This window comes from Aotus nancymaae, unplaced genomic scaffold (genome assembly GCF_030222135.1).
Source record: "Aotus nancymaae isolate 86718 unplaced genomic scaffold, 86718_ANA_hifiasm-v0.15.2.pri h1tg000016l, whole genome shotgun sequence".
NCBI lineage: Eukaryota > Metazoa > Chordata > Mammalia > Primates > Aotidae > Aotus > Aotus nancymaae.
Genome location: NW_026988428.1, coordinates 7,236,055 through 7,253,029, shown reverse-complemented (window position 1 = coordinate 7,253,029; position 16,975 = coordinate 7,236,055). Strand labels below are relative to the sequence as shown.

The window sequence follows — 16,975 nt, the reverse complement described above, 5'->3', positions numbered from 1 at the left end:
ATGGTGCTATATGCCAATTGGGAGTCCACACTAAGTTGAGCATCAATATGGTGACCTCCCAGGAGCGGGTACCACCAGATTGCCTAAGCAAGGGTGAACTGACAAGGTCAGAAACAGAGCAGGTCAAAACTTCTGGGCTGATCGGTAGTGGGATTTTACCTGTGAATAGGCCCTGCACTCCAGCCTGGGCAATGTGGTGAGACCCCATTTCTTAAAAAAAGAAAAGAAAAGAAAAGAAATGTTTTTTTGAATCCAGAATTACAAGTCTCATGTAGAGCATATATAACAGTACACAAATATTCTCAAACATGACTTAAAATTCAGACTTGATTTTCTTGTTTTCTCAAGAGATAGGGCTGCAGATCCAGTGGACCTGATGGTTCTTTGAGCCATGGAAAGATCCTTTGGTCATGTGTTGAAATATTAACTGAGATTGGCTTTAAGAAAGTTAAGATGATTGCATTTTGGATTTTCTGGTGATTCACTCATTGAATCTAAAACATGTTGCTTATTTTTCCTAGATACAAGTAAAAAGATTCTTTTTTCCCACTTCTGCCAGTTATATATTTTGTTAAAATATTAATATTCTGAAAATGTTTTTCTGGAACTTAAGATTTCTAGTTAGAGGAAATAAAGGTATAACCTCTTTATTATTTGTTCTTGCATATGTTCCTTATGATGTTTGTTATCCCTCATAGGAAACATTCTGCTTTTTTAAAAATTAAATTTAATATTTATTTATTTTTATTTTTTTTATTTTGAGATGGAGTTTTGCTCTTATTGCCCAGGCTGGAGTGTAGTGGCGCGATCACAGCTCACTGCAGCCTCGACCTCCTGGGCTCAAGCAATCCTCCCACTTTAGCCTCCTGGGTAGCTGAGACTACAGGCACACACAACCATGTCCAGCTAATTTTTAAAATTTTTGTAGAGACAGGGTCTCACTATGTTGCCCAGGTTGATCTCGAGCTCCTGGACTCAAGCAATCCTCTCACCTTGGCCTTCCAAAGTGCTGGGTTTATAGGCATGAGCCACTGTACCTTGCCCAATCTGTTTTTTTTTTTTTTTTTGAGACAGTCTCGCTCTGTCAACCAGGCTAGAGTGCAGGGGTGTGATCTTGTTTGCAACCTCCATCCCTCAGGTTCAAGCGATTCTCATGCCTCAGCTACCCAAATACCTGGGATTACAGGCACTCGTGACCATGCCTGGCTATTTTTTGTATTTGCAGTGGAGATGGGGTTTTGCCATGTTGGCCAGTCTGGTCTCTAACTCCTGGCCTCAAGTGATCTGCCTGCCTTGGCCACCCAAGGTGCTGGGATTACAAGCATGAGCCAGCACGCCCGGCCCCGTTCTGGTCTTTGTGACAAGGCTCTGACTTGGCTCCCTTTCTGCTTTTCACTGATACCTTTGTTACCTTTGCATTTCTGTAGTACAGTCATGCATTGCTTACCGATGGGGATATGTTCTGAGAAGTGCATCATTGGCAATTTCATTGTTATGTGAACATCATAGAGTGTTACTTATGCAAACCTAGATGGTGTAGCCTACACACCCAGACTTTATGGTATAGCCTATTGCTCCCAGTCTACAAATGTATACAACATATTACTGTAGTGAATAGGCAGTTGTAACACATTGGTAAATATTTATGTATCTAAACATTTAAACATGGAAAAGGTACAGTAAAAATGTGGTATAAAAGATAACATATAAATAGGGCACTTACCATAAATGGAGCTTACAGGACTGGAAGTTGCCCTGGGTGAGTCAGTGAGTGTGTGGTGAGTGAATGTAAAGGCCTAGGACATTACTGTACACTACTGTATACTTTATAAACAAACACTGTATACTTAGGCTACACTCAATTTTTTTTTTTTGAGATAGAGTTTTGCTCTTGTTGCTCAGGCTGGAGTGCAATGGCACAATCTATATAAAAATACATGCTATAATATTTAATACAGTGGTAGAATGTAGTTGTCACTAATAGTGTATGAATGTAAAGAAAACATCTATGTTTGAATTGTTTCTTATCTGGTTGTAAATTCAGATTTTGATCTTATTATAATACATAGATATTGTTATTTTAAAGCAAGGCAGTGTTACTATCTTGTTACATATTATTGAATATGTTACTTTCATCATAGCTTTATGTAGTATTGAATGTTACGATCTTTGTTACATACCTTAATATCATTTAATATTTAAAATATAAGTAACTTGACCCTCCAAGATAGTGATTCCTTTTGTTTTGATTTGAGACAGGGTCTAACTCTGTTGCCCAGGCTGGAGTGTACTGTGCAGTCATGCCTCACTGTAGCCTTGCACTCCTGGGCTCAAGGGATCATCCTGCCTCAGACTCCAAATAGCTGGGACTGCAGCCATGTGCTACCATGCCCAGTTAATTCATTTTTTGTTTTTTAATTTTTTGTAGACATTAGGTCTCACTACGTTTCCTAGGCTGGTCTCAAACTCCTGGGCTGAAGTGGTCCTCCCACTTCAGCCTCCGAAAGTGCTGCAATTACAAATGTGAGCCAACATGGCTGGCCATGACAGCGATTCTTAAAATCTTTAGTGAGCCACTACTACTGATGGAATATGTTGTATATCATTCATGTGTGTTGAGGAAATGAGATTTTTAGTAATTATTAACTTTGGGGAAAAGCTTTTTAAATTACAACAAAGCACTATTTAGTGGCAATTTAGTCACCTGAAATGAAAATGTTGAAAATTTTCTGCTTCCATTGGACATAAGAAATGTCATTTTCAATGAAAAGTTTTTCATTGTTTCTCACCTTAATGATATATAAAATAGATGGTAAACTTTCGAGTTAAATAATAGGCATAATTTATACCTTTGAGAAACAGAAACTAAAGTAATAAGTACTTTATTATTGGGGAAAACAAGAAAGTTAAATAAGACCTTCATTTAAAAAAAATTATTTTTTAGTAGAGACGAGGTCTAGCTGTGTTGCCCAGGCTGATCTTGAACTCTTGAACTGAAGTGACCTCCCACCTTGGCCTCCCAAAGTGTTGGGATTACAGGCATGAGCAACCACACCAGCCTGCCTTGCCTTTCTTTTCTTTCCTTCTTTCCCCCTCCCCTCCCCTCCCCTTTTCTTCCCTTTTCTTTCTTTCTTTTTTTTTGAGACAGGGTCTCATTCTGTCACTGAGGCTGGAGCACATAGTGTGATCACAGGTAGCTTCAACCTCCTGGTCTCAAGTGATCCTACCACTTCAGCGTCTTGAGTAACTTGGGACTACAGGTGCATGCCATCAGGCCTAGATTATTAAATTTTTTTTTTGTCTTACCATTTTGCCCAGGCTGATCTTGTGCTTTCGAACTCCTGGGCTCAAGCGATTCTCCTGCCTCGGTTTCCCAAAGTGCTGGAATTACGGGCGTGAGCCACTCACTGCATCTGGCTTAAATAAGAACTTTATTGTTAGAAAAGAAACCTAAAATTTGGTGTGAGAAGAAAAATATTTCTGACTAATGAATAATGCCATTAAATGAAACTTTGTTTTGATAACTTATTTGCCCACCCTGAAGTACTATAGTGAATTACTGAGTATTGTAATTGTTTTATTGTAACCTCAAATAAATGCTGGCTAACATTCCTACATCTTCATGGTGTTTGTTACTGATTATTTTGTAGCCTATCCCTCGGCCAGATCCTGTGCATAATAATGAAGAAACACATGATCAAATCCTGAAAACCAGATTGGAAGAAAAAGTTGAACCCCTTGAGCAAGGACCTATGGTAGAACAACTTAGCAAAATGTTCTTTACTACTAAGCACCGCTGGTATCCTTACGGACGGTAAGTTTTCTTTTCTTTTCTTCAATTCCTACTAGACACACTAAAGGAATACATAGATTTTCTTTCATAAACAAACTTCTGAAGTGATATTTTGCATGAGGAAATGAACCCCAAGTATAATCACCTACTATTTTTTACTTTTTTTTTTTTCTTTTCTGAGACAGGGTCTCATTCTGTCACCCAGGCTGGAGTGCAGTGGCACAATCTCAGCTCACTGTAGCCTCAACCTCTGGGGCTCAATTGATCCTCCTCCCCACCTTTTTTTTTTTTTGTCAGTACAGACATCCCAACAACAGCACATGGCAGGCCATTGCTGAGGGCATAGGGATATGCAAGGGGCTCTGCCCAGGCCACAATCCAAATGGGAAGAGACCAGTCAGTCACAGAATCATGCGAGCGCCACACAAGCCTGGCTGTAGGTCCAGGAACCTTAGCCTTCCGAGTAGCTAGGACTACAGGTGTGTGCCACCACACCCAGCTAATTTTGTTCATTCTTTTTTTTTTTGTGGAAGTAAGGTTTCACTCAGTGTGTTGCCCAGGCTGGTCTTAAACTCCTAGACTCAAGCGATCCTCCTGCCTCAGCTGGGATTATAAGCATGAGCCACTGCCACTGTACTTTTAAATTTACATATAATTTAACTAAAATGAAATAGTACTTCTTTTTTTTTCTTCATTTTAATGGGGGAATTTAACTAGAGTTTTCAGTGAAGTTGTAAGAGTTCTTGAAAATTTTTCCATTCTATGATGTAGTCTTTAATGTGTTATTTTTGTTCATCTTCCTGTTAAGTGATTGTGTCTTTAGCCCTTTATCAATTTCTTTATCAGATTTTGAGTTATTGCAAAAAACATTGGGGTACAGCAAAATACTGGGCAGTGTATGTTGTTCTCAGTTCCCTTAGAAACTATCATTGCTCTGTTGTTCACAAATACATTTTCCATTGATTCTTCCCTGCTATTTCCCTCTGGCATTAATTTGATTTTTGTTTGTTTTTGTTTTTGAGATAGAGTCTCACTCTGATACCAGGCTGGAGTGCAGTAGCTCAATCTCGGCTCACTGCAACCTCTGCCTCCTGGATTCAAGTGATTCTCCTGCCTCAGCCTCTTGAATAGCTGGGACTGCAGGCACACACCACCATGCCTGGCTAATTTTTTTCTTGTTGTTGCTTGTTTTGAGATAGAATCTCGCGCTGTTGCCTGGGCTAGAGTACAGTGGCACGATCTTGGCTCACTGCAGCCTCCGCCTCCCAGATTCCAGCGATTCTCCTGCCTCAGCCTCCTGAATAGCTGAGACTACAGGTGCCTGCCACCATGCCTGGCTAATTTTTTGTATTTTTAGTAGAGACAGGGTTTTGTTATGTTGGCCAGGCTGGTCTCAAACACCTGACCTCATGATCCACCCATCTTGGCCTCCCAAAGTGCTGGGTATTACAGGCGTGAGCCACCGCACCTGGCCCTGTTTTTGTATTTTTATTAGAGACAGGGTTTCACCATGTTGGCCTGGATGGTCTTGATTTCCTCACCTTGTGATCCGCCCACCTCAGCCTCCAAAAGTGCTGTTATTACAGGAGTGAGCCACTGCGCCCAGCCGATTTTTTTTCTTTTATATCTGTCTCCTTTCATACTAAACTATAAGATGTTTTTGTTGTTTATATTTTTCTTTTTGAGAAGGGGGTTCTCACTATGTTACCCAGGCTGATCTTGAACTCCTGGGCTCAAGCAATCCTCCTTCCTCAGCCTCCTGAGTAGCTGGGATTACAGGCACACTCCTCCACATCCAGCTTGTTTAAGCTTTGTTCTTACTTGTTTAACTCAGTAACCAGCACTGGGCTGGCATATTTATGGCAGGGTACATTTACAAAATTAATGAATATACATTCATCGAGCTGCTATAAGTGCTGGTTAATCCAAAACATAATCCCTGTTTACAAATTGCTTATAGTCAAGGAGGGAAGATAGTGGAGTAGATAAACAGTTAAATCAAGTGTGATTGAGCCTTTAAGGAGCATTAGGAATCAACCCATAGAGAATGAGAGGAAAACTTCACAGGCAGAAGAAAAAGCATTTTTAGATGAAGTATGTGGGGGAAATTACTAGTAGGTCAGATTTTGGCACCCAGAATATTAATTTACTATAACAAAACATAGCCCATGGTTTCCTGTCTTAAGAAGCCCCTTTCTTAATAATCTCTATAATGAAAGTGATATTTTTATATCATTTTCCCAAGAAAAAAAATTGATTTTTGTTTTTTACCAACATGGTCTTTCAATTCTTGCTTCTCTTTTTTATCTCCTCCTTTGAGTTTTCCTTCTTATTTGTTTGTTTTTTGAGACAGAGTCTTGCTCTGTTACCCAGGCTGGAATACAGTGGTATGATCTTGGCTCACTGCCTCCCCATCCTGGGTGCAAGTGATTCTCCTGCCTCAGCCTCCGGAGTAGCTTGGACTAAAATTAGCCAGGTATGGTGTCACATGCTACTCAGCTCCCGAGTAGCAGGTGCCACCATAGCTGGCTAATGTTTTGTACTTTTAGTAGAGATGGGGTTTCACCATGTTGGCCAGTCCGGTCTTGATTGAACTCCTCACCTCAGGTGATCTGCCCACCTTGGTCTCCCAAAGTGCTGGGACTACAGGTGTGAGCCACCACTCCCAGCCTTCCTTCTTATTTAATACCCGCTTTGTTTATGCATGCTATCTGGATTTTTCACTATATTTTTAATTTTAAGCTTAGGATATGGGCATACAAGGAAACTATCTCATAGCCCTGTGTCTTAAATCATTAAATTTCATTATATTCTGAGAATTCTTTTTATGATTCTTAATATCTCTCATGTTTATTTTTGATTTGTATCATGTTATCCAGGTATTTGAGTTCATACCTTGTTTGAACTTCTTCTGTAATGGCTTTCAGTAATTGTTTCTTTCCTGCATGTTCCATATTGCTACAATCTGTTGTAAGCATTCATAATCAGTTCATCACTCTAAAGGTATATAACTTCACAGAGACAAGACTGAAGACAGGGAGACTAATTAGGAGTCTTAAAACTGAGCATATTATTTTTAGACATTAGTGTTTAGTACCCTACCTATGTGTAATCTTATTTACTTAATCTTACTGCTAATCAGCTTTTGACTGCTAGTTAATCTCCTGGTATGTTTTTCCCATTGAAATTACTAGGCACTTTTGATTGTAAATTGATTTTAATTAGGTGGAATTGATTGTCCTAATAGCTATCCTAATAAAGAGCTTGGCAGAACAAACCCAGAGACTAGTTTATGTATATAAAGAGAAATTTTATCTATAGGCATTGTCCTTGTAGATGTGTCATTTTGCTGAATTTTAAATAAGCCTATGTATAATCACTTATTCAACACATATTTATTTGATATCTACATATATATATTTTAGATTAATGTGAGTCATTTTCAAATGTTGGTTTCTGGAATCTATCTATCTATCTCTGACCATTACTTTCTTTTTTTTCTATCTCTCCATCCATCCATTGATTCATTCATTCATTCTTGGCTTGTTTTCCCTAGTCAGACCATTTCTTTTTAAACCTCAGTTAATATATAGAAGGATAATTTACTAAATATTTCACAGTTCTTAAGTCACAGCAGTCAAAAGAATGGGACTCTATGAATTTAATAGCTGGGGCTATATAACCTCTTTTTAAAGATTTTATTGAAAGATATAAAACACACACATTTTATTTTTATTTTTATTTTTATTTTTTTGAGACGGAGTTTTGGTCTTTGCCCAGGCCGGAGTGCAATGATGCAGTCTTGGGTCACTGAAACCTCCATCTCCCAGGTTCAAGCGATTCTCATGCCTCGACCTCCCAGGTAGCTGGGACTACAGGCGCACACTACCACACCTGGCTAATTTTTGTTATTTTTGGTAGAGATGGGATTTCACTATGATGGCCAGGCTGGTCTCGAACTCTTGACCTCAAGTGATACACCTGCCTCAGCCTCCCAAAGTGCTGGGATTATAGGCTTGAGCCACTGTGCCTGCCAAAACACACATTTAAAGAAAAGTATTTTTAAACTATGCAGAAGTATTTAAAATAGAAAATAGAAATGTTCTCTATTTCTATGTTCTCCATAAGGAATTGGGTATAATATGAGGTAGGGCTATTCACAGAGGTAGAGGCTAACCTACCTGAGTGTCGAACATCTTTTCATGTTCTTATTGGCCATTCATATGTTGGGTTTTGGTTTTTGTTTGTTTTCAGTTAAGTATCTGTAGAAATATTTTGCCTATTTTTAAAAAGCAAATTGGTTGTCTTATTAAGGTATAAAACTTAAAGATAAAAGTGCTATATGAGCTATATACTCTGTAAATATTCTTCTATCTAAGCTTGCCTTTTCACTATGTATATATGTATGTACGTATTTATTTTTGAGACTGTGTCTGGCTCTGTCACTCAGGCTGGAGTGCAGTGGTATGATCTCGGCTCACTGCAACCTCCTCCTCCTGAATTCAAGTGATTCTCCTGCCTCAGCCTCCTGAGTAGCTGAGATTACAGGCGTGTACCACAATGCCCAGCTAATATTTGTATTTTTTGTAGAGACAGGGTTTCACCATGTTGGCCAGGCTGGTCTCAAACTCCTGACCTCAGGTGATCCACAGTGCTGGGATTACAGGTGTGACCCTTTCCACTTTTTAAATAGTGTCTTTTAAAGAGCAAAAGTTTTTAAATTTTGATAAAGTTTAACTTGTAAATTTTTCCTTTTGTGATTCAGGCATTTTGTGTTCTACATTTTCTTTGAGAAGTTTTTTGGTTTTTTCAGACAGGGTCTTACTTTATCACACAGGCTGGAGTGCAGTGGTACAATTAACACTCACTGCAGCCTCGACCTTCCAGGCTCAGGTGATTTTCCCACTTCAGCCTCCCTAGTAGCTGAGACTATAGGCACATGCTGCCATGCCCGGCTAATTTTTGTGTATTTCTTGTAGAGATGGGGTTTTGCCACACTGCTCAGGTCTTGAACTCCTGGCCTCAAGTAATCTGCCTGCCTCCACCTCTCAAAGTGTTGGGATTACAGGCATAAGCCACCATGCCTGGCCTCTAGAATTTTTATAATTTAAAAACTCTGATACTTAAAAATGCCACATTTAGGTCTGTAACCTACTTTGAGTTGATTTTTATATATGGTGTGAGGCATAGATTGAGATTTATTTTGCATTTGCATATACAGTTGTTTCAACACTACTAGTTGAAAATATTATCTTTTTTTCATTGAATTGATCTAGAACCTCTGTTGAAAATCAATTGATCATGTATGTGTATCCTTGGACCTGACTTTTTTTTCCATTAATATACGTTTCAATCTTTATAGTACCTCACTGTTTTGGCTACTCTCGCTTTAAATAAGCCTTAAAGTCAGGTAGAGTAAATCCTCTAACTTTGTTATTTTTTTCAGAGTTATCTTTTGCATTTTCATATACATTTTAGAATCAGCTCATTGATTTCTATAAAAATGCTACTGGGATTTTGAAAGGAATTGTATTTAGTTTATAGATCAGTTTTAGGATAATTTTTTTTTAACAAAATTGAATCTTTCACTCTTGAAAATGGTACATTTAACTATGTTTTATAGTTTATCGTATATGAACATTGTATTTTTTTGTTAAATTTATCACAAATATTTTATATTTTTATGCTGTTGTAAATGATACTGAGTTTTAATTAATTATTATTTTTTTGAGATGGAGTCTTGCTCTGTTGTCCAGGCTAGAGTGCAGTGGCACGGTTTCGGCTCACTGCAACCTCTGCCTCCAGGGTTCAAACAATTCTGCCTCAGTCCCCCGAGTAGCTGGGATTACAGGTGCCTGCCACCATGCCCAGCTAATTTTTGTAATTTTTTTTTTTTGGTAGAGACAGGGTTTCACCATCTTGGCCAGGCTAGTCTTGAACTCCGGACCTTGTGATCCACCTGCCTCAGCCTCCCAAAGTGCTGGGATTACAGACTTGAGCCACCCCGCCTGGCCTAATTTTTATTTTTTAAAAACAGGGACAGGGTTTTTCTCTGTTGCCCAGACTGGTCTCAAACTCCTGGCCTCAGGTGATCCTCCTTTCTCGTCCTCCCAAAGTGCTGGGATTGCAGGTGTAGCCACCATGCCCGGCAATGGTATTGGGTTTTCAATTTTAATTTTTAATTTTTTTTATTTGTATGTAGAAATACAGTTGATTTTTGTTTCTCGACCTTTTATACTGTGACCTTTAGACAGTTCTAGTAACTTTTTTATATATTAGGTTTCTCAAAATAGATGATCATAGCACCTATGAATAAAAACAAGTTTACTTCTTTTATAGTCTGTATGGTTGTTTTTCTTAGTCTTTTAATATGGTGAATTATATTACATGATTTTAAATGTTAAACCAACCTTTCACTAAACTCTACTTAGACTAAACTCTACTTAGTCATGATGTGTTGTTCTTTTATATATTGTTAGGTTCAATTTGCTAAACTTTAGTGTACAATTTTTACCTCTGTTTATTAGGGATATTGGTCTGTAGTTCTGTAATATCTGTCTGTTTTTGGTATCAGGGATAATGCTTGCATCATGGAATGGGTTTAGTAGTATTCTCTTCAGTTCTGTGGAAGGATATATATATGGAATAGGTATTCTGTCTTTCTTTTTTTTTAAATTTGGGATCTTTCCTGAGTCATAGTTACTTCTTTCTCAAATGTTTGGTAGAATTCACCAGTGAAGCCATCAGGTTCTGGAGTTTTCTTTGTGGAAAAGTTTTTATTTACACATTTGATTACTAGACATGTAGGACTCTATGGTTGTTCTGTTTTCTATTTCATTGGTTTTTACTCATTGTTATTTCCTTCCTTCTGCTTATTATGGGTTCAATTTGCCCTTTTTCCAGTTTCTTAAGGCTTATAATTTGGAAACCTATTTGCTTTTTTTAATTTAAGCATTCTAATGCTATAATTTTCCCTCTCAAAAACATACTTTGTATGATTTGAGTCTTTTTACGTTAATTGAGACTTGTTTTATGGCCCAGATTATGGTCTGTCTTGATAAATGTGTCATGTGCATTTCAAAAGAAAGTGTTTTTTCTGCCGTTGTTGGGTGTGGTGTTCTAAAAATATCCATTAGCTCTAGTGGTTGATAATGTTGTTTTCTTTAACCTTACTCATTTCATATTTATTTAACTAATTATTATGAGAGGAATATTAAAATCTACAACTATAATTTGGACTTTTTTGTTTCTCTCTTTTTTTTTTTTTTTTTGAAACAGAATCTTACTCTGTTGCCCAGGCTGGAGTACAGTGGCATGATCTCGGCTCACTGTAACCTCCAGCTTCCAGGTTCAAGTGATTCTCATACCTTAGCCTCCCAAGTAGCTCGGATTACAGGTGTGTGCCATCACACCCTGCTAATTTTTGTTATTTGTAGTGGAATCAGGGTTTCACATGTTGGCCAGGCTGGTCTTGAACTGGCCACAAGTGACCCACCCACCTTGGCCTCCCAAAGTGCTGGGATTACAGATGTGAGCCACCATGCCTAGCCCCAGCCTTCTTTTGATTAGCATTTGCATGACATATGTTTTTCTATTCTTTTACTTTTTTTTTTTTTGGCTGTAGCTGTTTTTAATAGATGCTGTCTTAGATTTTGTTTCCTAGAAGACCCTAAGATAAGAATTTGTTTTTTGTTTTATTTCAGTTTTTAGATTAGGGGGTACCCAAAGGGTATATTGTGTGATGCTGAGGTTTGGAGTATGATTGAACCCATCACCCAGGCAGTGATCATAGTGCCCAATAGCTAATTCTTCAACCTTCTCCCACCTCTTCCCCTCCTGCCTATTCTAGTGTTTTTTATTTTCCATCTTTATGTCCATGTGTATCCAGTTTTTGGCTCCCACTTGTAAGTGAGAACATGTGATATTTGGTTTTCCGTTTCTGCATCAATTTGCTTAGGATAATGGCTTCGAGCTGCATATGTGCTGCTGCAAAGGATGTGCTTTTGTTCTTTTTTATTTCTGTATAGTATTCTATGGTGTATATGCAGCACATTTTCTTTATCTAGTTCACCATTGACAGGCACCTAGGTTGATTCCATGTCTTTGCTGTTGTAAGTAGTGCGACAGTGAACATAGAATTACATGTGTCTTTTTGGTGGAACAGTTTCTCTTCCTTTGGGTATTTACCTCGTAACGGGATTGCTGGGTCGAATGGCAGTTCTCTTTTTAGTTCTTTCAGAAATTTCCAAATTGCTTTCCACAGTGGTTGAACTAATTTACATTCCCACCAACAGTATGTAAGCATTTGCTTTTCTTTGCAGCCTTGCCAACATTTGTTATTTTTTTCTGTTTTTAATAGCCATTCTGAATAGTGTCAGCTGGTATCACACTGATTTTTATTTGCATTTCTCTGATGATTAGTGATGTTGAGCATTTTTTCATGTTTGTTGGCTGCTCGTATGTCTTCTTTTGAGAAGTATCTGTTCATTTCCCTTGCTCACTTTTTAACGGAGTTGTTTTTTGCTTGTTGATTTAGGTTTCTTACAGATTCCACATAGTAGACCTTTGTTGGATGCATAGTTTGTGAATATCTTCTATTCTGTAGGTTGTCTGTTTACTCTGTTGATAGTTTCTTTTGCTGTGCAGAAGCTCTTTAATTAGGTCCCACTTGTCAAATTTTGTTTTTGTTGTAATCGCTTTTGAGTACTTGGTTATAAATTCTTTACCAAGGCCAATGTCCATAGTGGTATTTCTTTGGATGTAGCTTTTGTTTCTTTCTTTGAAAGAAAAAAATGTAAGCAGAATTATATTTCCTAGGTTTTTTTCTAGGATTTTTGTAGCTTGAGGTCTTATATTTAAGTCTTTAATCTGTCTTCAGTTTTTATATATGGTGGTAGGTCAGGGTTCAGTTTCATTCTTCTGCATACAGTTAGCCAGTTATCCTATACCATTTGTCAAGGATCACTTGGTTGTAGCTGTATGACTTAATTTTGGGGTTTATTATTTTGTTCCATTTGTCTCTGTGTCTCTCATTTTTTTTTTCCTTTTTTTTTTTTTGAGACAGAATTTTGCTCTTGTCTCCCAGGATGGAGTGCAATGGTACGGTCTCTGCTCACTGGAACCTCTGCCTCCCGGTTCAAGTGATTCTCCTGCCTCAGCCTCCCGAGTACCTGGGATTACAGGCATGCACCACCACACCCGGCTAATTTTGTATTTTTAGTAGAGACGGGGTTTCTCCATGTTGGTCAGGTTGGTCTCAAACTCCCAACTTCAGATGATCCGCCTACCTTGGCCTCCCAAAATGTTGGGATTACAGGAGTGAGCCACTGTGCCTGGCCATCTTTTTTTGTGTCACTACCATGCTGTTTCAATTATTGTGGCCTTGTAGTATAGTCTGAAGGTAATATGATGCCTCTGGCTGCTTTTTGCTTAGAATTGCTTTGGCTATTTGGACTCTTATTTGGTTTTATATGAATTTTACAATAGTTTTTTTCCCTTTTTTTGGAGATGGAATTTTGCTCTTGTCACCCAGGTTGGAGTGCAATGGCATGATCTCAGCTCATTGCAACCTCCACCTCCTGGGTTCAAGTAATTCTCCTGCCTCAGCCTCCTGAGTAGCTGGGATTACAGGTATGCACCATCATGCCCAGCTATTATTAGTAGAGACAGGGTTTCACCATGTTGGCTAGGCTGGTCTTGAACTCCTGACCTCAGGTGATCCACCCGTCTCAGCCTCCCAAAGTACTGGGATTACAGGTGTGAACCACAGTGCCCAGGCTAGAATAGTTTTTTCTAACTATGTGAAATGATGTTGGTAGTCTGATAGGAATAGCGTTGAATCTGTAGATGGCTTTGAGCAGTATAAACATTTTAACAGTATTGATTCTTCTAACCCATGAGCATGGAATATTTCTCCATTTGTTTGTGTCATCTGTGATTTCTTTCAGCAGTGCTTTGTAGTTGAGCCTTTCACCTCCTTCGTTGGATGTATTCCTAGGCATTTTACATTTTCTTGTGGTTATTGTAAATGGGATTGATAGCATTGTTTGTTTTCTTTATCCTTACTCATTTTCTATTTAATCAATTTTTATGAGAGGAATGTTGAAATCTGCAACTATAATTGTGGACTTCAGGCTCTCAGTTTGAACATTATTGGTATACAGAAAAGTTACTGATTTTTGTACATTGATTTTGTATCCTGAAACTTTACTGAAGTTGTTTATCAGGTCTGGGAGCTTTTTGGCTGAATCTTTAGGGTTTTCTAGTTGTAGAATCATATTGTCAGTGAAGAGAGATTATTGACGTTTTCTTTTCCTAATTAGATGCCTTTATTTTTTTCTCTTGCCTGATTGCTCTGGCTAGAACTTCCATGGGACTATATTGAATAGGAGTGGTGAGAGTGGGCATTCTTACTTCGTTCCAGTTCTTAAAGGAAATGCTCTCAGCTTTTGCTTGTTCAGCATGTTGGCTGTGGAAATGCTCTCAGCTTTTGCTCATTTAGTAGGTTGGCCATTTGTCATAATGGCTGTTACTATTTTGAAGTATGTTCCTTCAATCCCTAGTTTGTTGAGGATTTTTATCATGAAGGGATGTTGGATTTTATTGAAGATTTTTTTCCATGTTTATTGAAATAATCATGTATTTTTTGTTTTTAATTCTGTCTATATGATGAATCACATTTATTTATTTGCATATGTTGAGTCAGCCTCAAATCCCAGGCAGAAAGCCTGCTTGATCGTGGTGAGTTAATAATTTGACTTGCTGCTAGATTTGGTTTGCTTGTATTTTGTTGAGGATTTTAGGGTCCACATTTGTTGGGGATATTGGCCTACAGTTTTATTTTTTTTCTTATGTCTCTGCCAAATTTGGGTATCAGGATGATGTCGTTTTTGTAGAATGAGTTGGGGAGGAGTCCTTCGTCCTCCATTTTTTTTTTTTTTTGTGGGTGGGGGGGAATAGTTTCAGTAGGATTGGTACTGGCTCTTTGTACATCTGGTAGAATTCAGCTGTGAATCCATCTGGTCCAGGCATTTTTTTGGTTGGTAGGTTTTTTAATTACTGATTCTGTTTCAGAGCTCATTATTCTTCTGTTCAGGGTTTCAGTTTCTTCCCGATTGAATCATGGGAGGTTGTATGTTTTCAAGAATGTATCCATTGCCTCTAGATTTTCTAGTTTGTGTGTATGGAAGTGTTTGTAATAATAGTCTCTGAGGAGTTGCTTGAAGCCGGGAGGCCAAGGTTGCATTGAGCCTAGATCGATTCCATTGCACTCCAGCCTGGAGGACAAGAGCGAAACTCCATCCCCCCCAAAAAATAATCGTCTCTGAGCATCTGTTGTATTTCTCTGGGATTGGTTGTAATGTCACCTTTGTCATCTCTGCATTACTTTCAACCTGCTTATCTTTGTTTTTAAAGTGGATTTCTTTTTTTTCTATTTTCTTTTTTTCTTTTTTAAAGTGGATTTCTTATAGGCAGCATATAGTTGGAACTTGCCTTTTTTTTTTTTTTTTTTTTTTTTTTAACCTAATCTGACATCAGTGCCCCATCTCATTTCAACATCAAGCTATTTAAAATACTTTATCCCTCAGTTTTCAGGACTTTTACTCTTCCTCTGCTGTTTGTTCTTAGCCTGCTTACTTCATTTTATTTTTTTATATTCATTTTGAATGTCTACTGTCCCTGTTAGCACAACTATATATAATTATAGTTTATTAGGTATCTGTTAATATTATATTTATATTTTTAGGTGACTTTTTTGGTTAAATATTCTTCTCTGGATTATTTTCTCTTTGTCGAGGATGTGGCCAGGTGCAGTGGCTCATGCCCGTAACCTCAGCACTTTGGGAGGCTGAGGCTGGTGGATGACTTGAGGTCAGGAGTTTGAGACCAGCCTGGCCAACATGGCGAAACCCTGTCTCTACTACAAATACAAAAATTAGCTGGGCGTGGTGGTGGACACTTGTAATCCTAGCTACTCTGGAGGCTGAGGCAGGAGAATTGCTTGAATCCAGGAGGTAGAGGCTGCAGTGAGCTGAGGTTGTGCCACGGGACTCCAGCCTGGATGACAGAGCAAGACTCTGTGTCAAAAAAAAAAAAAAAGCATCTTCTGGCCGGGCGCGGTGGCGCACGCCTGTAATCCCAGCACTTTGGGAGGCCGAGGTGGGTGGATCACGAGGTCAAGAGATTGAGACCATCCTGGTCAACATGGTGAAAACCCGTCTCTACTGAAAATACAAAAAATTAGCTGGGCATGGTGGCGCGTGCCTGTAATCCCAGCTACTCAGGAGGCTGAGGCAGGAAGAATTGCCTGAACCCAGGAGGCGGAGGTTGCGGTGAGCCGAGATCGTGCCATTGCACTCCAGCCTGGGTAACAAGAGCGAAACTCTGTCTCAAAAAAAAAAAAAAAGCATCTTCTGTTTTGTAATTTTCCACAAGAATTCTAACACAGTATCCTTAATACAATGTATGGTTACTGAATTAGTGTCTGATGGAATACTATCTCACCTAATTGTCTTTACAGCTTCTTTAAGGTGTTCAGTTCCTCTTTGAAATGGTACTTTATGGTAGTTTTGAGGATGTTCCACTGGTAAATTTCCCAGTGATTCTTGGAAGTTTTATTTCCAGAGTACCAGGTTATATGGGTTTATCCAGTTCCAGTTTATCCAGGTAGATCACAAGTGGGTTAAGGTGTTTCTCATTATCAGATTCTTAATCAAGGTCAGCAAATCCTTAATGATCCAGAGGTGTTGCCCCACTTCATTCAGTCTTGAAATCACCTGTATCTAATTATTGGCCTCACCCAAGGTGGGTGAACTGGGTGTGTAGGTTGTACGTCTGTAAAGAATTGATGCTGAATAGGCCAGTGGCTAATAAGTATTGTTGATCAGATTATCTCATGTCTGAAAATCAGAAGTGTTTACTATTAAATCTGTGGACCAGGATTACATACTTGTAATCCCAGCACTTTGGGAGGCTGAGGTGGACAGATTGCTTGAGCTCAGGCATTGGAGACCACCATGGGCAACATGGCAAACCCCATCTCTCCGAAAAATACAAACAACAACAAAAAAATCAGTCAGGTATGGTAGTACGCTTCTGTAGTCCCAGCTACTTAGGAGGCTGAGTTGGGAGGATCACTTGGGCCTGGGAGGAGGAGGTTGCAGTAAACTGAGATTGTGCCAC

At 38.7% G+C, this 16,975-nt stretch overlaps 1 protein-coding gene across 3 annotated transcripts in view; it reads left to right on the top strand.

Annotated features, from left to right (window-relative positions):
* The window catches only part of MRPL42 (mitochondrial ribosomal protein L42), a 48,682-nt gene that overhangs the window by 20,241 nt on the left and 11,466 nt on the right, over nt 1–16,975 (top strand). For all 3 annotated transcript variants that reach the window (XR_010342944.1, XM_012469334.2, XM_012469333.2), the window contains exon 5: nt 3,651–3,814. Coding sequence is in view for 2 of the 3 variants with exons in the window: in XM_012469334.2 (XP_012324757.1) it covers nt 3,651–3,814 (164 nt within the window). In the remaining variant the exon portion in view is untranslated. The remainder of the gene's footprint in view (nt 1–3,650; nt 3,815–16,975) is intronic.